This window comes from Pan paniscus, chromosome 11, assembly GCF_029289425.2.
Source record: "Pan paniscus chromosome 11, NHGRI_mPanPan1-v2.0_pri, whole genome shotgun sequence".
NCBI classification, from domain to species: Eukaryota; Metazoa; Chordata; class Mammalia; order Primates; family Hominidae; genus Pan; species Pan paniscus.
This window is the reverse complement of record NC_073260.2, coordinates 44144159-44170573: the sequence shown is the minus strand read 5'-3', so window position 1 is coordinate 44170573 and position 26415 is coordinate 44144159. Positions and strand designations below refer to the sequence as shown.

Below are 26415 nucleotides of genomic sequence, written 5' to 3'. Positions count from 1 at the left end.
ATCTATAGAACTCTCCACCCAACAACAGAACATACATTCTTCTCAAGTATGCTTTTCTCACAATGCTGGGCAGTGACAGCAAGCCACAGCTCCCAGTCAGCCCAGCAATCACAGGGGTAAACAAGTAACACTCTACAGTGCACGGTGTCGCTAAGCAATGATGTGCACTACATCAGGTGTATTAAGTGAATTTCTGACTTACAATATTTTCAACTTATGATGATATAACTCCATCATAAGTCGAGAATCATATGTATAGGACATAAGTCAAAAATCATATGTATAGGAGTAACATTTCTATATATCACGGTAATTAAGCGAGCATAAGTCTGAAACTTATTCTACGGCAAACTCTAGAGTAGCCACTAAAAAAAAAAATTCAAAAAGAATAGTGAAAACATCATTAAAGAAATTAAAATGCTACATTATGAAATATTCACTTACAGGCATGAGTTACTACTCATGCCTGTAATCCCAGCACTTTGAGAGGCCAAGACAGAAGGATCACTTGAGCCCAGGAGTTTGAGACTGGCCTGGGCAACAAAAAATCTCTACAAAAAAATTAAAAAATTGGCTGGGTATGCTGGCTTACACCTGTAATCCCAGAACTCTGGGAGGTAAAGGCAGGCAGATCACTTGAGGCCAAGACTTAAGAGACTAGCCTGGCCAACATGGTGAAACCCCTCGTCTCTACTAAAAATACAAAAATTAGCTGGGCATGGTGGTGCATGCTTGCAGTCCTAATCACTCAGGAGGCTGAACCATGAGAATAGTTTGAGCCCGGGGGACAGAGGTTGCAGTGAGCCGAGCTCACATCACTGCACTCCAGCCTGGGTGACAGACCAATACTCTGTCTCAAGAAAAAAAAAGAAAAAAAATCAAAAATAGAAAAATTAGCCAGGTGTGGTGGTGCATGCCTGTGGTCCCAGTTTCATGGGCAGCAAAGGAAGGAGAATCACTTGAGCCCAGGAGGTCAACAGTGGCAGTGAGCCATGTCCATGCCACTGCACTCCAGCCTGGGCAAAAGAGTGAGACCCTGTCTAAAAAAAAAAAAAAACAGATAATATTTACTTAAAAGAGCGTAATAAAAGGAGAAACAGAGTTACAAAAAAAAGACAAGAGATATACAGAAAAAGTAAAAGTTCAGACATAAAGCCAACTATGTCAATAATATCATGGATGTGAGTGGAATAAACAATCCCATCAGGCTGGACACGGTGGCTCACACCTGTAATCCCAGCACTTTGGGAGGCCAAGGTGGGTGGATCACTTGAGGTCAAGAGTTCAAGACCAGCCTGGCTAACATAATGAAACGCTGCTTTACTAAAAATACAAAAATTAGCTGGCTGTGGTGGCAGGTGCCTGTAATCCCAGCTACTCGGGTGGGTGAGGCAAGAGAATCGCTTGAACCTGAGAGGCGGAGGCTGCAGTGAGCAGAGATCGTGCCATTGCACTCCAGCCTGAGTGGCAGATCAAGACTCTGTCTCAAAAAAAAAAAAAAAATTCCCATCAAAAGACAAAGATTGTCAGACTTTAAGAAAACATGATCTAACTATATGCTGTCTATAGAAGACACACTTTAGAGTGAAAAATACAAACAGATTGGAAGTAAAAGGATAGAAAAGATATGTCATGCAAACATACAAAAACAAGAAACTTAATTGTGGCTATACTGATATTAAAAAAACAAATTTTAAAACAAAAAGTTATTAGAGATGGAGAGGGACATTTTGTTAATCATAAAACGGTCAATCCATCAGGAAGATACAACCATTATAAACATACACAACTAAGGACCAAAATTCATGAAGCAAAAATTGACAGAAAGGGAGAAACAGACAATTGAATATTAATAGCTGGAGACTTCAAACTGTCATTTTCAGTGATAGATAAAATAACTAGAAAGAAGATCAACAAGAAAACAGAACACTTGAATAACACTATAAACCAACTAGATCTAACTTACGTCTATAGAATTCTCCACCCAATAGTATATACATTTTTCTTAAGAACACATGGAATATTCTAAACAGATCATATGCTAGGTCATAAAATGAGTCTTCATATATTTAAAAGAACATTAGTAATATAACAAATGTGCTCTGATGACAAAAAAAGCAATTAAAAATAAATGCAGGAAGTTTCAAAGGAAATTCACAAATGTGGAAACTGAACAAGGCACTACTAAATAACCAGCTGGCCCAAAGGAGGAAAAACATGCTTTAGGACAAAGATAAGCTGCCAGTAACTGATCCTAAAGAGAGGATTATAGAAAAGCTGCCTGACAGAAATTCAAAATACTTGTTTTAAGGAAATTTGGCTAACTTCAATAAAGTAGAGAAAAACAATTCAGAAATTCATCAGAGAAATTAACAGAGAGATTGAAATAATTTTAAAAAATCAAACAGAAATCCAGGAGCTAAAAACTACAATGAACAAAATAAAAAATCCAACAGAAAGCATCAATAGCAGAATTGTTCAATTAGAGGAGTATCAGTGAATTCAAAGACAGGTTAATTGAAAATACGTAACTAAAGGTGAAAAAGGAAAAAGGAATGAAGTTACAGGATTTATGAGTAACATCTAAAGAGCAAATATGTGGGTCACTGGTGTTCAAGGGGGAACCCTGAAAAAGAGAAAGTATTAGAAAGCTTATTAAAGAAATAATAACAGAAAGTATTTCAAACCTGGAGAAAGCTATAGCTATCCACGTACAGGAAGATCAAGGGCATCCAGTCAGATTTAATCCAAATAACACTACCCCACAACATATTATAATCAAAATGTCAAAGATCAAGCACAAAGAGAGGGTCCTGAAAGCAGCAAGAGAAAAGAAGCAAATAATTTATAAGGGAGTACTAATATGCCTAACAAGAGACCTCTAAGCAGAAACATTGTCCTGAAGAAATTCAAAGTCCTAAAGAAAAAAAAATTAAAACTGTCAACCAGGAATATTACACCTACCAAAGCTGCACTTCAGAAATGAAGAAAAGAATAAAGACTTCTGGACGACAAAAGCTGATGGAATTCATCAGCACCAGACCTGTCTTACAAGAAATGCTAAAGGGAGTTCTTCAAGATGAAAGAAAAGGATAGCAATGAGCAACACAAAAACATCTGAAAGTATATAACTCACTGATAAAAGCAAGTACACAGTCAAATTCTGAAGTCTCTAATACTGTAATGGTGGTATGTACATCATATATTTTTTTAAGAAGGTTAAGACAACACAATTAAAAATAATAGCTACGATAATTTGTTAGGGGACATGCAATATAAAAAGATATAAATTTTGACACCAAAAACTCAAAATGGGGGAGTGGAGTTAAAGAGTATTTTCTTTTCGATCAAAGTTAAGTTGCTATCAGTGTAAAATAACCTTTTATAACTATAAGGCATACTTTTATAAGTCCCATGGTAACCACAAAGCAAAAGCCTATAATAGATACACTAAAAATAAAGAGCAAAGAATCAAAATATACTACTAGAGAAAATCACTTAACCTCAAAGGAAGAAAGAAAGAAAAAAAGAATCTACAAAACTAGAAAAAAATTAATAAAATGACAGTAGTAAATCCTTACCTACCAATAATTACTTTGAATGTAAATGGATTAAATTATCCAATTAAAAGACACAGAGTAGCTAAATGGATTTAAAAAAAAAGAAAACAAGACCCAACTATATACTGCCTACAAAAGACTTGCCTCACCTATAAGGATACACATAGACTGAAAGTAAATAAATGGAAAAAGATACTTCACACAAATGGAAACCAAAACAGGAGTGGCTATACTTATATCAGATAAAATAGACTTTAAGTCAAAATCTGTAAATAGAGACAAAGAAGGTCATTATATTAACATATGATAATGGGGTTGGTCAATTCAGCAAAAGGATATGTTACATATTTAGGTGCTCTGATGTTGGGTAAATGTATATGCACCCAATGTCAGAGCACCTAAATACATAAAGCCAATATTAATAGATCTCAAGAAACAGACAGATTGTAACACAATACTAGTAGAAGAGTTTAACACCCTATTTTCAGCAATGGACAGATCATTTAGACAGAAAGTCAACAAAGAAACATCAGATATGAACTGTACCCTAGACCAAATGGACCTAACAAACATTTACAGAACATTCTATCCAACAGGTACAGAATACACATTCTTCTCAACTGCACATCAATCATTTTCCAGTATAAATCATATGTTAGGCCACAAAATAAGTCTTTTAAATTTAAGAATATCAAAATCTTGTCAAGTATCTTTTCTGACCACAATGGTATAAAACTAGAAATCAATAAAAGGGGAAACCTTGAAAACTTTACAAATACATAGAAATTAAACAACATGCTCCTAAACAATGAGTTAATGAATAAATTTAAAGAGAAATTTAAAAATTTCCTGAGACAAATGAAAATGTAAACATAACATACCAAATCCTATGGGATAGAGCAAAAACAATTCTAAGAGGGAAGTTTATAGCAATAAATGCCAACTCTCAAAAATAACCCAAAGCCCAAACTTTGAGAATGATCTATTAAATGCAAATACCCTGAGAAAGGATATCCCTTTTATTAAACATCCATTAATATTTTATGAGAAACTTGTTTTGTTGTTGTTTTGTTTTGAACAGATGGCTCTTCCTCTGTTGCCCAGACTGGTGTGCAGTGGCACAATCATAGCTCACTACAGCCTCAAACTCGTGGGCTCAAGGGATCCTCCTCCTCAGCCTCCCCAGGGGCTGGGACTACAGGTGCATGTCACCACACCCAGCTGGACTTGTTGATAGTTAGTAAAGGTTGTTAGGCACCATACCATATCTGGCAATGACAAAAGGTGAATGAGACAGGTGCCAGTGACAGGCAAAATGAGAAGATGCCAAAGACAAATTCTGCCTAGAGTCAGCTTGGGTTACTCCAAAACATTTAGCCTGCCATTTCTGCAACATTCAGCTCTTCAAGATGGCACACAGGACCAATAAGGCAGTCTCTGCTATTTATTACAGAGCATTGACCAAATTACTTACTACTCTGTGGCTGTCACCCTGATTCTGAACCCACTCTTCAAAGTTTTGTTTCAAACACTTTCTTTCTCAAAGACCACTTTTTTTTATGAAAATACAGGCTTACCCTAAATTTGTACAAACACAAAAGGGTATACTTTACTCACTATGTTCCAATTATAATATTACATGCAAGCAAATAACTCACTTTACAAAAAATAAAAATTTAATGAATGGAAGCAGCTTAATTATTTCCAGCTGCCAGTAGGCATAAAGTCAGATATTTTCCAAAAACACAAACAGCCACTTATGACTCACCTGTGCCTCTTTCTTTTCATCAAATAAATGTCAGCATAACAGAGTGATTAAGAAGGCTGACTTGGAGGCAGACTGCCGAAGTTTGAATCCCTACTCTATAACATACTAGCTATGTGACCTTGGGAAGTTATTTTGCCAGTCTATGCCTCCGTTTCTGTATCTGTAAAATGGGAAAAACCTAGTAGGGTTGCTGTGAATAATAAAATACATTAATTACACAGAAAGCACTTAGAATTGTGCCTGGTACATTTTAACACCCATTCAATGTCAGTTATTATCATTAGCTATTGTATTTCTAAGTAGAAACCAATGTCTTTCTCCAAGAGTCCTCTACTAGCTAGAAATAATCTCTCTTGGCAAGCCTAAACACCTGTCGGCAAAACTGTTCACAAAAGCAACGGAGTCAACAGAGAGAATAAGCATTAATGTCCTGAACGGGCTGTGCATCACACAGCCCGAAAGCCCCAAAGTTGTTTACTTTACTACCCCACAAATATTAGAGTCAGAGGTTTCAAGATTTTGCTAAGCCAGTTCCTACTACATTCACAATATGTTAATATGAGATGGATAAGACAGTTTGGTCGGCTGTCAAGTCATGAGTTGTATAAACACTAGTACGCAACAAAATGACTGTAAAAGTCATGTGGTTCCTATTGGTCATATTAAATTATACTTGAAGACTTTTGCTTTTCTAGCTGCAAATAACTGGGAAAAGAGTGTACTTGAGAGCAAGACTCAAATTTAAATAAACTGTAAATTTCTCAACATCTTGGAAACTTCAGTTCAGCCTCTTTTTATGTGCAAGACTAAACTCAGTACAGTTTATAATTTGAAATCCAAACATATCACTAGCATACTGGGTTCTAATCTCAGCTCTGATCCACACAGCACTATTAACAGTATGGCCCAAAATATTTCACTTCCCTCTAAATGAAAAGCACAATGATATGTACCAGTCTTACCAGACAAAAAAAAGATTAAATGAGATAAATATTAACAACAGCAGTTGTAGCTGTTAATAAATAACACAGGAAAGTATCATTTACTTGAACTCTAAGACTCCTCTCTCTCTCTCACACACACACACACACACACAAACATATGCATGCGCACACGCACAGAGAGAGACGCACACACACAGAAAAAATAAATCTGAGCCAAGGAATAAGGGAGAAAGCATAAAAAGGAAATAATTTAATGGTTCTTCTAAATAGTGAAAAAAAAGATTTTGATATCTAGAAGAACATGAAGATAAATAAAATGGTATGTTGCCAAAGAGAAGGATTGTGCAAAAAAATCATAGACATGTAATAAATAACATCAAGGAATTGAGAAAGAAATAATTTATTTCTCAGTCAGAACCAAAAATGAAGTCTCTATGTAATTAGGAGCCCTAGGGAGAATATAACTATGATGGAATAAATCTCACCCAACAGACTTGGCTGAGATAATATTATAAATTATTATAATACTATAAACTAAACAAACTAATATCCAAAACAGCAAACTGAAAATAGAATGCCATAAATTATATGGAGTTTTACACTTAACATTAGTACAGCTTATGTACTTTTTGTATATCACAATAAAAAAGCAAAAATAATAATGCCAATAATAGATGTGAATAAACAATATACATATCAAGAAACATGGATTTCTTCTTTCAACAAACATCTACTAAATGCTGACTAAATGAAAAATAACACTACAAGTCAAAAAAGCAGAGTGAAACTACTTTTGACTATAAAATCAGTGATTAAAAAATACTTCACAGATTGCTTGAGCCCAGGAAGTTGAGGCTGCAGTGAGCTATGATTATACCACTGCACTCCAGCCTGGGCAACAGGGCAAGATCCTGCCTTGAAAAAAAAAAATTCCCAGTACTGGCAAGAATACAGTTAAACAGCCACTCATATGCAGGTTTCTGGTAATGTAATTGGTCCAAGTTTTCTGAAAGATAATCAGAGAAGTATATCAAAAAACTCTGAATGTGTTTATACCCTTTCACTCATTAATCCACTTCTAGGAATTTAGTGTAAGGAAATAAGCAGAGATGTACATGATTGATATAAAAGGATGTTCACTGCATATTTACAATAGTAAAAAACTGCTAACAATCTATATCTCCAACAATAAGCAATGAATTATATAATTTGTAATACAGCCATATGAAGGAACTTAAGCCATTAGTCTAATTTCAGAAAAATATGACTTAATGGTACGGAAAACTGCTTATGTTAGACTTAAATGTAAGACTATAAAAAGCTATATACGATATGATTGCAATTTTCTTCTATACACACAAACATATACATATACAACCAAAAACTGGAAAGCAAACACCACAATGTTAACAACAGTTTTCTTTGTGTAATGCCAGATTATTTTATTGTACTTATTCATTAATTTATAAATTTCCTATAATAATCATGTATTATTTTTGTAACCAGTGCAGTGATCTTTGTGGTTAAACACAAAATGCCTTTTCCAAGCCAACTAGGGAAATTCCATTCCCTTGTCAGTGACTGTATCCTAGGCCAATACGTGGAGATGTCTGGTGTAGGGGCTTCCAGGAAAGATTTCCTTGCTCCTTACAGGGAAAACAAGAGAAGAACTGTTTTCTTTTGAATACTGTCATGACCGGTATGATTTATTTATCATTCAATCATTTACCTAAAAACACCTACTCTGCAGCAGGCACTGTGGCTAATGAAAAGATGTAATTTTTAATCTTTGAAACATTTTATAGTAGACTGGAAAACACACAACTGAGTGGGGTAGCAGATATGCAAACAAAAATTCCAATAATAATGTGAAATTGATCTAATGGCAGCACACACGCATAACGTGGGGGCACAAAGATTTCACAAACCAGAAGAGTCTTGAGGGCTGATTACTGTTCAAGCAAAGAAAAGGGGAGCATCATCAGACCCAGTGTCCAGCCACAGCACTTTCCTGGCACGTGCAAAGGCTCAGAGTTTAGCGAGGCATGGTGGCGAGCACCTGCAGTATTCTTCACAACTTAATTTTTAAAAGGTAATATGAACATATCTTTATAAATCATCTTAAACACTAAATAATTTGCTCCTGAATTCTGTATCTCATTTATATATAAATACATCAACTATACTAAGGTTATTAGAGGAAGCAAATAGCTTCCTCCTTAAGGGAATTTCTCAATCCACCAAAATAATAATTATTATTATTTTATAGCAGCTATCACTTACATGATGCTTATTCTATGCCAAGGACAATTATAAGCACCGTAAACTTATCTCAGTCCCCACAATCCCACTATACAGGTGTGGAAACTAAGGAAAAGAGAAGTAAATATCTTGCCCAAATATCTTGCCCAAGGTTACATATCATGTACGAGATGGAGCCACTCACCAAGAAACATACCATGTGCTCATCCACATGGTATGTCAGTTTTTTATTGTTTTTTGTTGTTTTTATCCATAAGTCAGTTTTTTGTTGTTTTTATCCATATCAAAAGCAAAAATTTTCAACAACCTCAACCTAAACTTAAGGAGGAACTATCATTTTTTCTAAGCATGTGCATTCCTCATTTATGTTCACATTGGCTAATTCCTCCCTCAAGTCTCTCTATCCAACATCATCCATATCAGCAGTCTCCTTCTAAGATCCTCAGTGGATCCTTCCAGCTGTCAGAGGCAATGTCTCTGTCTGCTGTTTATATTTACACATCCAAAGTTTACCCACTCAAACTTTTGTGGGGAAACCACAGACAATGTCTGCCTCTGCCAAAGGATAAAGGGAGAAAAATGCTTTCCATAGAGTTAAAAGAATTCCATTTGTCAAATCAATCTGATGATGCTGGATGAACTGAACATTTCCATCTGACTACCTTACCACCTGCTATTTAATATGAAATTACATAATTTCCCAAGTGGAAACCATTCAAATTGCTCTTCAAGGAATTAAACTAGAAAATTCTCTTTTTTGTGTACAACAAAAAGGCAGGCATGTTCTAGACAGGAGCTGCACAGAGTAGTATTTCTGCAATTTTTTTTCCTGAACAAAACTGTATTTCTGTTCTGTTGCATAAAAATTCAAGATACATATCCAAGATAAGGAATTTGGTATGGACTTTTTTTTACCACTGCCATATGGTAGTAAAATCAGTTTTTCTAGCTGATAAGGAACCCCTGTTCTCCCAAACTGAATTCATAATTTATCCCAAGACCTCTGAAATTTTATTTATCAGCAACAGATTCATGATCCCAGTTCTTAATAATCTCTGTACAGAACAAGTACTTCTGACATTAAAATAAAATGTTATAATTTAATATTAATATTAATAAATGGAATAATTATTTCTTTTATCTAAAAACATTCTTGCTTTCTCTAAAACACAGGCTGTTTCAGCAATAATAATTTGTAAAGCAGGATTTTATTTACAATTTCATTATCCAAGTCGATCATGTTTGTTCTATATAACATGATGCCTTTACCAAGACCATATATAGGAGAAAATTAAACTTGGTATGGCTAGTATAATAACTATTTGTTACAGCAGATCTTAAGAGTTATATATGTCAAGGTATTTTCTTTACCTGCCCAGCTACTTGAAAACCGCTAGGCTATTCTTTGAATAGGCTTTGACTGTGACTTAACCTTAGCATGCACTGATGCAAATTCTATTGACAAGCCATACTTTAATACAAGTGTCCATGGTTTTGTGTTTTATATGGATTTACATGGATTTCTTTTTATTTGTTCTTATAGGTCAACTGAGTCCCAGCACTTGGCTCATGCATTCAGCATGTTTCACTCTGGCCCCTGACGTCTTGGTTACCAAGCTCTTGCCAGGGGAAATTTCCTATGCTCTTCCATCTTGATTAGTTTGTTGATAATCTGAATCCAGTGCTTCTATTTGATCAGACATAGGGCATTTCACTTTTTTTTTTTTTTTAATTTCCAATGACTCTTCTCTTTGTTCACTGTTTCCTGTTTCCTTTAAGAGTCTCATTTCAGACCAGGCTTGGTAGTGCAAGCGTGTAACCCCAGTACTTAGGGAGGCTGAGATGGGAGGATCACTTTAGCCCAGGAGTTCTGAGACCAGCTCAGTTAACAGTGAGACCCCATCTTCACAAAAAAACAGACAAACAAAAATTAGCCAGGTGTGGTGACACACACCAGTAGTCCTAGCTGCTTGGGAGGCTGAGGAGGGAGGGCTGCTTGAGCCCACGAGTTTGAGGCTGCAATGAGCTACGGATCATGCCACTGCACTCCAGCCTAGACAAAAGAGCAAGACCCTGTCTCTAGAAATAATGATAATAGGAAGAGTATCATTTCAATCTACTACTTTTATATTTTATTACTCTGTTTTCTATAGTTTTTCAGAGTTACTACATAAGGTTCAGACTTAAAAATTTTTTTCTGAACTTTTAAAATACCTGATTAGGTAAGTAATGCTCAGAAGCACATATAATTCTAATAAATAGCACTATCTATCTGTCTCCTGCCAGTAACAGTATATATAAATTAACAGGTATGATTTTTACACAATCACGGAGTATTTGCACAACCAGTGGCTGGAGTAAGAACTGAAAAACCACACAACTGAACCTTGAAGAAGTGCGCGTGAGTATAGTATATAGAAATCATACCACAAAAAGGTAGTCATCTTTCACACTTGTATTTCACGGGGGAATAATAATTTCATGTATCATCATCTACAGGCTTATGATTGAGCTAAAATTCTAAATGATTCTTCTCCACAAAATTAATATAAATTCAAATCATATTAATACATTAATACATTCTCTATTGTTCATTCAAATTTTTAAAAATTTGTTTTAGTTTTTAACCATAACTGTATGATATTTTATTGACTGACTGAGACAGGGTCTTGCTCTGTCACCCAGGCTGGAGTACAGTGGTGCTATCATGGCTCACTACAGCCTTGACCTCCAAGGCTCAAAGGATCCTCCTACCTCAGCCTCCCAATGGCTGAGACTATAGGCACATGCCACCATGCCTGGCTAATCTGATATTATTTTTATATTTTGTGGAGACAGGGTCTTGCTATGTTGCCCAGGCTGGTCTCAAACTCCTGGGCTCAAGTGATCCTCCCGCCTCAGCCTCCCAAAGTGCTGGGATTACAGACATGATCCATTGTGCCCAGCCACACGTTTTAGAATAGAAATCAGACATGCCTGAGGCTTACGTCTTCTGAAAGACTGATTCCAGAAAATTGGTCTTCATGTCATCCAACCTTGCAGTAAACTCTAAAAAACGTTTGGCAATTGTTGTGAATCAGTTAATTCTACCTCCTGAATAGGCACACATGTCACTGGGTTCCAGAAGAGTAATGTTCAAGCAGTGGAAGGGTGATTGACCAAAACCATATAAAACCCCATTAGAAGTGATAAGGGAGCTTCTCTTGCCATGCAAATCCATCCTTTGGGGAACTCTGGGGGACCTGAGAAACAATACTTCTGTCTGGGATCATATATGCTCCATCTTGATCCACAGATTCCCAAGTCTTTTGCCATTAGGGAAACTGAGGATCTTCCAAGTATAACCAATGATATCTTTCTGTCAGCAATATCACTATTCCATTGTGATCAACACGAACATTAATCCTCAGATCTAAGAAGCCCTATTACTCCCAAGAAGGAGATCTTGAAAAAGGGATTTGAGTAGAGTAGTTTATTTGGACAGTAAAGGGAACACCATTAAGAAAGTAGAGAAGTGACACAGGGAATCACAGCCAATGAAAGGAGGGTTATTAAGCCAACTACCAGAGTGGGTAGGTAACCAGAGCTCAGTCCAACAAGACCTCTGGAAAATGGGACAAAACACACTCCTCTGAAGTAAAATACACAGTAAAACTGCAGAAACTAAAGGCAAAGAGGAAATCCTTAAAGCAGACAGAGATTATAAAAAGACAAATTACTTTCAAGGGAACACTGCTAAGAAGAGGAGGCAAAGACACAAAAAGAAAATCTTAAGCCAATATCCCTGATAAACTTAGATGCAGAAGTCCTCACTCAACACAACACTAGCAAACAGAATTCAACAACACATAAAAAAAAATCACATATCATGATCAAATGAAATTTACCCCTGGGTTGTAAGGATGATTCAACATATGCCAATCTATGAAGATGATATACCACATTAACGGAACCAAGAATAAAAATCATATGATCATCTCAATAGATGCAGAAAGAGCACTTGACAAAATTCGACATCTTTCATGATAAAAAAAACTGTCAACAAATTAGGTATAGAAGGAATGTACATCAACACAAGGCCATCTGTGACAGACCCACAACTAACCATATCGACTGGGAAAAAGTTAAAAGCATTTTCTCTAAAATCAGGAACAATACAACGAGGTCCACTCTTACCACTTCTATCCAACACAGCACTGGAAATCCTATCCAGAGCAATTAGGTAAGAGAAAGAAAGAAAGGGCATCCAAACTGGAAAGGAGGAAGTTAAACTGTCTATGTTTACAGATGACACAGTACATAGAAAACCCTACAAATTCCACTAAAAAAAAACTATTAGAACTAATAAATGAATTCAGTCAAGTTGCAGGATATAAAATCAACAAACGAAAATCATTAGTGTTTCTATACACCAAATATTAATAGCAAACTATCTGAAAAATAAATCAAGAAAGCAATCCCATTTACAATACCTGCCAAAAAAAAGAAATAAAATACTTAGGTATAAATTTAACCAAGGATGTGAAAGATCTCTACAATGAAAACTATAAAATATTGAAAAAAATTGAAGACACACAAAAAATGGGAAGATACCCCATGTTCACAGATTGGAAGAATTCGTATCTTTTAAAAGTCCGTTAAAATTTGTATGGAGGCTGGGCACAGTGACTCATGCCTGTAATCACAGCACTTTGGGAGGCCGAGGCAGGTGGATCACCTGAGGTCAGGAGTGCGAGACCACCCTGGCCAACATGGCGAAACCCCGTCTCTACTAAAAATACAAAAATTAGCTGAGGATAGTGGCAGGCGCCTGTAGTCCCGGTTACTCGGGAGGCTGAGGCAGGAGGATCCCTTGAACCCAGGAGGTGGAGGATGCAGTGAGCCAAGATCGCGCCACTCCAGCCTAGGTGAGAGAGTGAGACTCTGTCTCAAAAAAAAAAAAAAAAAAAAAAAAAAAAAAAATATATATATATATATATATATATATATATATATATAAAGACCCCAAAGAGCCAAAGCAATCTTGCGTCAAAAAAACAAAGCTAGAGGCATCAATCTTACCTGACTTCAAAATATACTACAAAGCTATAGTAAGCAAAACAGTAGAGTACTGACATAAAAACACACAGACAAATGGAACAGAAAAGAGAACCCACTTACAGTCAACTGATTTTTGACAAAGGCGCCAAGAACACACACTGGGGAAAGGACAGTCTCTTCAATGAATGGTGTTCAAGAAAACTGGATATCCACATGCAGAAAAACGGAAGTAGACCCTATCTCTCACCACTTAGAAAAATCAACACAACTGCGAGCTGGGCCTGGCCGCCCTGCGGGAGCCATGGTGGCCTCGGAGGCGGAGGCGGAGGCGGCGGCGGCGGCGGCGGCGGCGGCGGCGGGGTCCGCGGCTCTGGCGGCGGCGGGGTCCGCGGCTCTGGCGGCGGGTGCCCGCGCCGTCCCGGCGGCCACGAGAGGAGCCTCCGCCGCCGCCTCGGGCCCGTGGGTGCCCCCGGGACCCCGACTGAGGGGCAGCCGGCCGCGGCCCGCGGGGGTGACGCAGCAGCCCGCGGCCTCCGTGCTGGCGGGGGAGCTGATCCAGCAGTAGGTGAGCGAGCTGTCCCAGGCCACATGGCCCAACATCCTGCGCACCGTGCGCGGCTGCCGCAAGATCCTGCCCAACAGACCCGCGCTCAACATGCACCTGGTCAAGAGCCACCGCATGCAGTATAGCATAGTCAATCCAATAATAAGAAAAGATTTGAAAACTGTACCGAAATTCTACTGTTGTCCAATCGAAGGCTGCCCCAGAGGCCCTGACAGACCATTTTCTCAGTTTTCTCTCGTAAAACAGCACTTTATGAAAATGCATGCTGAGAAGAAGCACAAATGTAGTAAGTGCAGCAATTCGTACGGTACAGAATGGGACCTGAAAAGACTTGCAGAGGACTGTGGCAAGACCTTCCGGTGCACATGCGGCTGTCCCTACGCCAGTAGAAAAGCATTGCAGTCTCACATCTACCGAACTGGCCACGAGATCCCTGCAGAACACAGGGACCCACCTAGTAAGAAAAGGAAAATGGAAAACTGTGCAAAACCATAAGTTATCCAACAAGACCACTGAATCATTTAACAACCAACCAATCTCTAGACCAGACACTCAAGAACTAGAAGCTTCAGAAATAAAGCTAGAACCATCTTTTGAAGACTCTTGTGGCTCTAACACTGACAAGCAGACTCTTACAACACCACCGAGATATCCTCAAAAGTTGCTTTTACCAAAGCCCAAAGTGGCTTTGCTTAAACTACCCGTGATGCAGTTTTCTCTCATGCCTGTCTTTGTGCCTGCAGCCGACTCCTCAGCCCAGCCTGTGGTGTTAGGTGTTGATCAGGGCTCTGCCACAGGGGCTGTGCACTTACTGCCTGCCCTTGTCAGTAGGAACCCTGATCCTCGGCCTAGATTCAGAGGCTTGCTCTCTTAAGGAGAGCCTACTTCTTTTCTAAATTGCTGATCCTGTTGCTGTTGAGCCAATAAGTACTGGTGTTCAAGTCAACTTGGGTAAAAGTCCATCTAATCCTTTACAAGAACTAGGGAACACATGTCAGAAGAACAGCATTTCTTCAATCAACGTGCAGACAGATCTGTCTTATGCCTCACAAAACTTTATACCTTCTGCACAGTGGGCCACCGCTGATTCCTCTGTGTCGTCTTGTTCTCAAACTGATTTGTTGTTTGATTCTCAAGTGTCTCTTCCCATTAGTGTTCACATTCAGACATTTTTGCCCAGCTCTAAGTTAACTTCATCTATAGCTGCTCAGACTGATGCATTTATGGACACCTGTTTCCAGTCGGGTGGGGTCTCCAGAGAAACTCAAACCAGTGGGATACAAAGTCCAACGGATGACCATGTACAGATGGACCAAGCTGGAATGTGCAGAGACATTTTTGAGAGTGTTCATTCATCATATGTTGCTACAAGTAACATTATAAGCAACAGTTTAGTAGCAGAGATAGTAACTCATAGTTTGTTACCTCAGAATGAGCCTAAGACTTTAAATCAAGAGATTGAGAAATGTGCACCAATTATAAACTTCAGTGCACAGAACAGTATGCTTCCTTCACAGAACATGACAGATAATCAGACCCAAACCATAGATTTATTAAGTGATTTGGAAAACATCTTGTCAAGTAATCTGCCTGCTCAGACATTGGATCATCATAGTCTTTTGTCTAACACAAATCCTGGACCTGACACCCAGCTCCCATCTGGCCCAGCCCAGAACCCTGGAATCAATTTTGATATTGAAGAGTTCTTTTCGGCCTCACATATCCAGACTCAAACTGAAGAGAGTGAACTTAGCACCATGAACACCGAGCCAGTCTTGGAGTCACTGGACACAGAGACTCAAACGGACTTCTTACTCGCAGATACCTCTGCTCAGTCCTACGGGTGTAGGGGAAATTCTAACTTCTTAGGCCTTGAGATGTTTGACACACAAACACAGACAGACTTAAACTTTTTCTTAGACAGTAACCCTCATCTGCCTCTGGGAAGTATTCTGAAACACTCCAGCTTTTCCATGAGTACTGATTCATCTGACACAGAGACACAAACTGAAGGAATCTCCACTGCTAAAGATATACCTGCTCTAGAAAGCAAAGTTCAGTTGAACAGTATAGAAACACAGACCATGAGTTCTGGGTTTGAAACCCTGGGGAGCTTGTTCTTCACCAACAACGAAACTCAAACAGCAATGGACGACTTTCTTCTGGCTGATATGGCCTGGAACATGATGGAGTCTCAGTTCAGCTCTGTAGAAACCCAGACTTCTGCGGAACCACACACAGTCTCCAACTTCTAAAACTAACAGTGGAGTCCATGTGTGAGACGGCATCTACCATTTCCTCTGGATTAAAACTACGGACAGGGGACAACAGTATTAATTCGATTGAATGTGGCTGATGATGCAGTTGCTTAGCTTCTTTGCAGTTCTTTGCCTTTTGTACTTGTAAACAGAAATTTGTGTATAAATGTGAGTGTATTATAAAGTTTGAGATGTTGATCTAAAAAAAAAGAAAAATCAACACAAAATGGGCTAAATGTAATACCCGAAATTATGAAACTACTAGAAGAAAACATAGAGAAAATGCTTCATAATACTGGTCTTCTGGGCAAAGATTTTTTGGATAAGACCACAAAAGCAACAAAAGCAAAAACAGACAAATGGAATTACATCAAACTAAAAAGTTTCTTCACAGCAAAGAAAATAACAGTGTGAAGAGACAACCTACAGAATGGGAGAAAATATTTGCAAACTATGCATCTGAGAAGGTGTTAATATCCAGAATATATTATATAAGGAACTCAAACAGCTCAATACCAAAACAAAACAAAAAACAAAACAAAACAAAGCAAAACAAAAAAACCTGATCTTTTAAATGGTCAGAGGGACCTGAACCAACTTTTCTTCAAAGAAGACAAACAAATGGCTAGCAGTTATTTGAAACAATGCTCAACATCAGTAATCATCAGGGAAATACACATCAAAACCACAATAAGAGAGGATCACTTGAGGCCAGAGTTTGAGACCAGCCTAGGCAACAGAGCAAAACCCCATCTGTACAAAATAAAAAATTAGCCAGGCAGGATGGCGCATGCCTGTAGTCCTGGCTACTTAGGAGGCTACAGCAGGAGGATCTCTTGAGCCCCGGAGGTTGAGGCTACAGTGAGCTATGATCACGCCACTCATTCCAGCCTGGGCAACACAGTGAGACCCTGTATCAATTAAAAAAAAAAAAAAAGAGTACAATGGCTGTTGCCAGGGGCTGGCAGGAGGGGAAATTGAGAGGTGATAGTTAAAGGTACAAAGTTTCAGTCCTAAAAGAGAAGTAAATTTTGGAGATCTACTATATTGCATAGTGCCTATGGCTAACAATATTATGCTGTATAGTAAAAATGTACTAAAAGAGTAGAGCTTATGTTAAGTGTTCTTACCATACACAAAAAAATAATAACAAAAGGGGCAGGGGGAACTTTGGGAGGTGATGGGTATGTTTACAGTTTTGATGGTGGTGATAACTTCATGGGTATATACTTATCCACAAACTCATTGAGTTCTATAGATTAAATATGTACAACTTTTTATATATCAATCATATCTCAATAAAGTGATTTTAAAAATCAAAACAAACCTTTTAAATCTGAAAATATCAAGGATCTATTGCACAATATATTAAAACCTCTCTATCACACTCCAATTTAAAATGACTAAGGATCATGACCTAGACACACTAATTAAATGTAACAAGAGGTTTCATTGCCTGAAAAATAGAAAAGTAGTAAAGAGACAGATCCTCAAATGTCATGTCTTTGGATGACAAGGAAAACTTTGAAGAAATAGGTGGAAAAACTCAACAGATCTGAAAATAAATGTTGTTTTTAAAAATAATTATGTGGTTTTTATTTAAGAAAATTTATTGATATGTTCCCATACCAAATCCACAGAGCTTTGTTAGGCTTTTTTTTTTAATCTAAGGGTAATTAATTTGAATTTTCCAACAGGGTTTCAGTAAAGCATAAATGAGGAAATTACATATATCTAATGGATTAGAATATTTCAAGTGTATGGATTTCGATATGAAGACAGAAAGTGGAGAAAAGGCAGGTAAGGTGTATTTAGTTAGCCAAACAAACACAGTCATGTGTTGGGACAACATTGGGCTGGCTTTACACCTAGAGTATACACCAAAATAAAGAACATCAAACATGAACACTGACATTCACACTCAAGATAGTCACAACTGGATTGAAGCGGGCTAGCTCTCATCTACAGAATACCGTTGATATGTCTAAAAATTTTCAAAATTGTAATGAAGTTCAAAGGCAACTCATGGCTTTTATATATTTAGGAATGGAGAAATGTCTCAGGACTCTGGTCAATCCTCTTGAAGAAACTCTTAAAATCTCTTTCATTTCAAACAATAACATTAGTCATAGTCACTGAACTTAAAATACAAACTAAAACTTCAGAGTGAGAAGTGTTACATAGTACAGCAGACTAAGTGGAGCACTTAACCCAGATTTGGGGTGTTGAGGAAAGTTTCCAGAAAAAGAGACCTGACACTGAGAACTGAACCATATGTGGGGGCTCACCAGGGGAACAGCAGACTGAGGCAAGAGGGACTTTCAGCAAAGTGTAGACTAACAATACAAAAGGCAATTGTTTAGAATCCTGCCCAAATCAGGGATGCCTCCTTTCTCTAGGCATCTACACTGACTTATAATAATGGAGATAAACATTTTAGGGCATCTAGAGATAGAGGCCAGCCAAAGGAATACACTACTGGTGCTTTTATATTTTGATCTCACCATTTTTTATCCCTCTGCTGGTGACTGGCCCACCTACATAGCATCTTCCCTTCCTCTCTCCCTCCCTCTCTTCCTTCCTTTCCCAAGGTTTTCAGGAAACTCGCTTTCTTAGGAGATACAGACGCCCACAACTTCTGTTGGCATGTCTGGGCAACTGCTTCCAAATGAATGCTGACTCTTGTTACCTCTTCTGGAGAGAAAGGAAAGGCTGTGGTGGTATCTAATTACCTCCATTACTTTATTTGTGTAAGATTCATCAGACAGGCTCTCTACTTTGTAATAAAAACATTAAAACAACACCAAGCATAACTTCTACAAAAGGATTTCTCAAAAGAACCTGACAACTATTACATATTTTCTCTCTTTGTAGAAATATGTATAATGTATTTTTTGGAAGAGAGGCACACAGATCTGAGTGTGGTTTACTAATGGACAACATGTCACAATAAAATTTCTCGCTTCTCACAAGAAAGGAAAGCATCATGATATGTTAAGTGTGAGGGGGACTTCTGGCTATAAAAGTACATTTTACCAAGACTGTCACCCTGCTCAAGCAAGTAGTAGATGGATTTAAAAGGACTTTACAAAACAGAGTAAGGACTCTGGACTTTATTCTAAGAGCAAAGGTAAGTCACTGGAGGATTTTTAGCATTAAAGTGATATTATCAGATTTGTGTTTCAGAAAAATCACACAAGCAATATAGAAAATGGACCGCAAGGGGAGACAAGATCATACTGTAAGATGGAAGACCATCTTACAGTAACTGAGGCCTAGTCTAGTCACATGAAGGAATAGAGAAAAGCACCCAGATAAGAGATGCTTATCAGGGAGAACACATAGTATTTAGTGTTTAGATCAGACATAGTAAAAAAAAGGAATAGAGAGGAGGTAAAGATGTTGCTCAGGTTTCTGATTAGAGAACTAGATGTGTTATGCCACCATACACTGAAAGGGGCAACAAAGGAGTAGGAACATACTTGGATAAAAAGATAGGCTCAGCTTAGGGCATGGTGAGTACAAGAGACCTGGGGCATCTAAATGAAGAGGTCCAATAGGCAGTGGGTATGTGAGGAAGAGGTTAGGAAACAGGCCTGAGCTGAAGACATAGATGTAGAAACATCAACAGAGAGACAGTAACTAAAGCTATGGAAATGGATGAGATAACCCAGGGAGGATGAGAAAAGGTCTGGGCCAAGGACAATAGAGATATGGGAGCAAAGGATGGCTCAGCTGGCCTGTGAACATTCAATTGAAGAAAACGTCTTGTACCCAGGGAGAAGTGGCATGAGTTCTGCTGAGATCAATTAGCAGACCTGTAGCCCACCCATTCTGTTCTTAGCTGTCACTTCCAGGTTTAGTCTGCCATCTTCACAAAGACTACAGCCATCCAAAATAAATAAAAGCAGTCAAAACCAACTGGCAAAATCATTGTTCTAGTTTTATTTAGTAGATTTGAAGTGGATACCATCTGTGCAGCCAAGTAATATACAAATACAAGAAATCAATCTTGTACTACAAACGCAATCCAAAAGCCATATCAGGACAGCACAGACATACAGTAACATCAGACAGAATTTCAAAGAGCTATAAAACACAATGATTCTACTTTTTGGTTGCAGGCTTTAAAAATACTACGGCATATATGGTTTTAAGATCCTAAATTGCAGTCATGTTCTTAAGCTAGTTTGTTTTTCTATTTAAGTGTTGACAGACAAAAAATACAGTTTTAGTCTAACACACCATTTACCTTACTTTTAACTTTATTTGAGCCTTAAGGGTACTCTTGCAAAGCAACAAAAATGTGCAGAACCGAGGTCAATTAATAACTAGTTTCGAAAATCTACTGAACTTTTAACTGCACAATATCAAAATCCCTATAATTTGTAATGAGCAATAAGAAAACTTGAAATGTTTCCAGCTTTGTCTAGGATTTCCTCAAAGATGAAGAACATATTATTTTAAGAAACTGTATGTGGTTCCTCTGTATGTCACATATATAGTTCTTTACTAACAGTGACTCTATTGCTAGATACCCACATGTAGACTACATTTTAGTAAAAAGGTTCCAAATTCAGTACTGAAACTGTTATCCACATCTAACTGCCTTCTTGGAGCAAAACCTTGTTTTCTGAGCCCCAGAATAGGTTTTATCCCTTAGTCAATACTTAACCCTCTGTCAAATAAAAGTTACTAATGGTATCACAAATATACTGTATCTCTGCGGCCCTGCAGTGGCTCACACCTGTAATTCCAGCACTTTGGGAGGCTGAGGAAGGAGGATCGCTTGAGTCCAGGAGTTCAAGACCAGCCTGGGCAATATAGTGAGACCTCAGCTCTACAAAACATCAAAAAATTAGCCAGACATGGTGGCGCATGCCTGTGGTTCCAGCTACACGGGAGGCTGAGGTGGGAGAATTGTTTAAGCCTGGGAGGTCGAGGCCATAGTGAGCCATGTCCGCGTCACTGCACTCCAGCCAGGGAGACGGAGTGAGACCCTGTCTCAAATGCATGCGCGCACACACACACACACACACACAAAATGGTATCTCTGTATACTCAAACTCATCTCCTCAAAGTCTGCCCATTTCTATCCATCATTGACTGGCAATGTATGTGTCATGGATGTCACACTTTTTACTATCAGAACTCCCAGAAGTAGGGACTTTATCAGTCATTTCTTTGTAAGGGTCTACACACAAAAGCCACTTGATATTAGTGGCCAGCCAATTCTATGGTCTCCCAAATATAGGGAATAAAAAAGGAAATAAGTTCCTTAATATCTTGTTTTATATTTAAAATTCAGCAAGTATCGTATTTACCCCCACCTTCCTCACCTCAGCCTTCTATCTCCATCCACTGAAAAACTGGATCATGAAATTTAAGCAGAAGGGAAATCTGGTAAGGATAAGATTAAGAAAAGGGAAGAAGTCTGAAGAATCCAAAATATGGAGGAGAAAATAAGAAAGAATGATCAAAGTAAAAGACTAAAAGGAAAATTTAAGCCAAAAATAATAAAAAGGAATAAAATACATAATAAAATACCTGATAAGGCAATGTCGGGTGACAACCAAGAAAAAGAAGTCTGTAGGAAATAAATACAATTTTTTTTTTTTTTTTCAGACAGTCTCGCTCTGTCGCCCAGGCTGGAGTGCAGTGGCACGATCTCGGCTCAATGCAACCTCCGACTCCTGGGTTCAAGCAATTCTCTTGCCTCAGCCTCCTGAGTAGCTGGGATTAGAGGCAACTGCCACCACACCTGGCTAATTTTTTTTTGTATTTTTAGTAGAGACGGAGTTTCTCTTGCTCAAGTTGATCCCTAAACCACAAATGACAGGACAACTGACAATTTTAAAATCCCAGTCCAGGGATATGTGGTTATCCCACCCTGGTACTTGTTACACCAAATATTACTGCTGACTTGGGGTGCTCCCATGTCAGAATGAGAGGACCACCATCATTTACACTAGCTGCCAAGAGACACATCAGCGACTGGGGGCTGGAAAGAGAGCCAGTGGCAAAGATATCTCCGCAGCAGGCCAAGGGCTGCACAAAATAAGTCTGGTATTGAGGTTAAAATTAAATGAAATGAAAGAGAAATAAGACAGGGGAGGATGAGAAGAACAAATACAGCATGAGAGTGGGCTCTTTCTATGTAGAGGGAAGGCAAACATCTGGAATTATTTGGTGGTGAGTGCCACCAAATTTAAGACTTTGTTCCTCGCTTGCAATTATTTCTCGGTTAAGACCACACAAAGAAAAAAAGAGACCTAACAGCTAAAATGATGAAAAGTGGCTAAAGTCAGTATAACAATAACCATCAAAACACACACACACACACACAAAATTGTTAAGGTAACAGAGGAGTTAACAGTGCATGAAGAATATTCCTGACTGACTCAGAAAGATGTTCATCATAAATTCTTAAGTCAAATAAGGAAGCTGCAGAAAAATATTTATAATATCATAACATTTTTGTACAAAATATTTATATGTGTAAGTACAGGAAGTCTTCAAAAATAAGTGCTGGTGCTATGAGGGATTTGTTGGGGTTTTTTGTTTTTTTTGGTTCTGGGTTTTTTTTAGACAAGGTCTTGTTCTGTCGCCCAGGCTGGAGTGCAGTGGCATGACTGCTTTAGGCTCACTGCAGCCTCAACCTCCTCCAAGCGATCCTCCCACCTCAGCCTCCCTAGTAGCTGGGACCACAGGCATGCACCACCATGCCCAGCTAATTCTTTTTTTCTAGAGCTGAGGTCTCACTATGTTGCCCAGGCTGGTCTCAAACTCCTGGACTCAAGTGATCCAAAGTGCTGGGATTACAGGCGTGAGTTGCCATGCCCTGCCTGGGATTTGTTGTTGTTGTATTTTTTCCCTGTGTTTTTCAATTTAATTGAAATAAAAATAACAACAGTTCTTTAAAATAAAAGAAAAAAGGCCCGGCGCGGTGGCTCACGCCTGTAATCCCAGCACTTTGGGAGGCCGAGGCAGGTGAATCACAAGGTCAGGAGATCGAGACCATCCTGGCTAACACGGTGAAACCCCATCTCTACTAAAAAAAAAAAAAAAACACAAAAAAATTAGCCAGGTGCGGTGGCGGGCGCCTGTACTCCCAGCTACTCAGGAGGCTGAGGCAGGAGAATGGCAGGAACCCGGGAGGCGGAGTTTGCAGTGAGCAGAGATGGCGCCACTGCACCCCAGCCTGGGAGACAGAGTGAGACTCCAACTCAAAAAAAAAAAAACAAAAAAACAAAGAAAAAAACAAAAGAAAAAAGATCTTCTAAATCATTCAGTTTTTACCCTGAATTAAACATGTTTAATTTAATGAATTTGCAAACAATCCCTTTAATGCAGAGCCCAGCTTTAGGAGAGCTGCTCCCACGTGGTGGACAGAAGGGGCCACTGGCCAACCCTAGTTGCATTCTGGTAGAAAAAAACACAAGTTTTAAAGAGAAACGGAAAGGTCTGAACCCGGCGTCACTATTCACTAGTTCATTCAGTGAGCCAGGGCAAATGATGTGAAATTTCTGAGTGCCAACCTCGCTTCTCTTTGGGAGTGAAACAGAACCTACCTCAAAGGGCTGTTTTGAGGATTCTTGAGAACAGCTCCCACCTATGAAGACACAGCCTGGTGGGGTAGATTCCAGGAAATTCAGTGATCCTTCTGACCAAAATTATACTTTTTGTCATCTCAGGAAATAATCTGTTCCGAGAAATTCCAGAATGTAGGCCACTTTCAGTGACCTGCCTTCAGCCTGTGAATCCTCAGACTCACCAGTGCTCAGTAGAGCAGTGGGGTTCTGACAGTTGCTTCTAAAGCACTTGTGCCTACCTCTTCCGGGAGAGCACAGCAACATTCAGCACAGCAAACCAGAGCAGCACGGCTCAGATGTGAAGGCCTGCTTCCTACAATTCTCTGTCCTACAAACATATCAGAAAGCCCAGTAGGGGTAAAAAACAGCTCTTCTAAGGGCCATACTGCAGAAGCATGGCCAAATGAATAGCCTGATCACTGCAGACGCAGTTATAGACTCAGTATGCATATGACACTTTGGCAGAGTTTGCACTATAATGGTTGTTTACTTCTTAGTGTTGTTTTAAAACCTTGAAGATGTCCACTACAAATTCTAGTATTCCTAAGTATGTCTTGAACCTAAAAAAGTTCAGACCCACTGGACAAAAAAAAAAGAGAGAGGGAGAGGTGTAAGGCAAGTATCTAGAATACAGTTGTACAGCCAGACTTTCTGCAAGGATGGAAAGGTTCTGGCTCTATCTGTCCATCCAATACTGCAGGCGCCAGCTGCATGTGGCTTCTGAACACATGCAATATGGCTAATGAATCTGAGGAAGTGAATTTTGAATTTTATTTAATTTTAATTAATGTAAATTTAAATAATTAAACGTACCTATTGACTATGGCATTGGTCAGCACAGATCTAGAACCTTGGGTTAATGACTTGTGCTAACTCACAAAGGGTGATATGCAGATGAGTGAGCTAAGTTCAAAAAGGGACCAGTCAAAAAGGAGAACACATGCGCACCAGCATCATGTTAATATTCTCTTGCAACGCATGCAGTTCACCTTTATGAAGCTGAGGTCCTAGCTTGACCTCAACCTGTCTTCGTCAGTTTAGGCTGCCATAACAAAATATCACATACATGGTGGCTTAAATAACAGAAATGTATTTTCTCACAATTCTGGAGGCTGTAAAGTCCACAATCAAGGCCTATTAGGTCCTGTTGAGAGCCCTCTTCCTGGCTTGTATGTAGGCAGCTACCAGTGTCCTCACATGACCTCTTCTTTGTGCTCATGTGGGGAGAGATCTCTCTCTCTACCTCTTCTTCTAAGGCCACCAATCCTATCAGATTAGGACCCCACCGGTATGACTTCCTAAAGGCTCCATCTCCAAATACAGTCCCATTGGGGGTTACAGCTTCAGCTTCAACTTATGAATGGGGGAGGGGTGGACACAATTCAGCCCATAACACAACCCTCTACTCTTCCTTAATTAGCTTTCTTGTAATGAGTTCCAATATGGAAGGGAAGAGATAATCAACAAAAATTTTCTCAGAACGAAAAGACAGGAGTTTCCAGATTGAAAGGGCTGACCAAGTGCCCAAGAAAATGGATGAGGAGATCCACACCAGGCACATCATCATGAAATTGTAAAAACACAGGAAGGTAGAAGGAAATTAAACAATGCCTCACAATTCTAAAGGAAAATAATTTCCAACCTGGAATTCTTATCTAGACAAACTATCAATCAAATGTGACTAGAATAACTTCACATTCAACAGGCAGTGACTAGAAATAATTCATCTCCCACACATTCTGCTTTAGGAAGATACTAGAACATCTGCTTCACACCAAGAGGAGGGAGAAAACCAAGAAAGAAAATAAAGTAAACAGAAGACCCAATATCAAGAAAGGAGAGAAGGATGAATGACAGTCAAGGAAAATTCCAGGGCAACTGCAAAAAAGTTTTTAAACAGGAAAGGGAGGGGTTCTTTGTACCTGCCCAGATTTTCTTCTCAAAATATAACATTTTTAAAAACACCAAAAGAATTCAAAGAAACCTCCACAACCTCTTTAATTTTTTTTTAAAAAAAAGGGGGCCAGGAGTGTTGGCTCACACCTGTGATCCCAGCATTTTGGGAGGCTGAGGGAGGAGATCATTTGAGCCCAGGAGTTCAAGACCAGCTTGGGCAACATGGGGAAACCCTGTCTCTACTAAAAACGAAAAAGAAAAATAGGTGGGCGTGGTGGCGAGCGCCTGTAATCCCAGCTACTTGGGAGGCTGAGACACAAGAATCACTTGAACCTGGGAGGCGGAGGTTGCAGTGAGCCAAGATCGTGCCACTGTACTGCAGCCTGGGCAACAGAGCAAGACTCTATCTCAAAAAAAAAAAAAAAAAAAGGAAAACAGAAGAAATAAGGCAGAGGTGAAGGCAATAGATGCAGTCTGTTGTGTCCTTTATGCTGATGGAAATAGCCAAAGTTCCTCTGAAAAAGGTATCA

General features: G+C 38.8%; 2 protein-coding genes across 14 annotated transcripts in view; one reads left to right on the top strand and one right to left on the bottom strand.

The window, feature by feature from the left end:
* FANCC (FA complementation group C) overlaps positions 1 to 26415 on the bottom strand; it is a 218486-nt gene that overhangs the window by 179078 nt on the left and 12993 nt on the right. For 3 of the 13 annotated variants that reach the window (XM_055117855.1, XM_055117854.1, XM_055117857.1), the window contains exon 1: positions 13695 to 13946. The exons of 9 other annotated variants lie outside the window; for them this stretch is intronic. The gene's annotated coding sequence lies outside the window, so the exon portion shown is untranslated. Of the gene's footprint in view, positions 1 to 13694; positions 13956 to 26415 lie in introns of those variants that run through there. One more of the 13 variants, XM_055117853.1, reaches the window with a different exon arrangement.
* LOC103784898 (ATM interactor-like) lies at positions 13953 to 17981 on the top strand. Its single transcript, XM_008963515.6, is given in 3 exon segments — positions 13953 to 14621; positions 14623 to 14953; positions 14955 to 17981. Coding segments are annotated over 3 exon segments (2163 nt in total). The 5' UTR covers positions 13953 to 14229; the 3' UTR covers positions 16395 to 17981.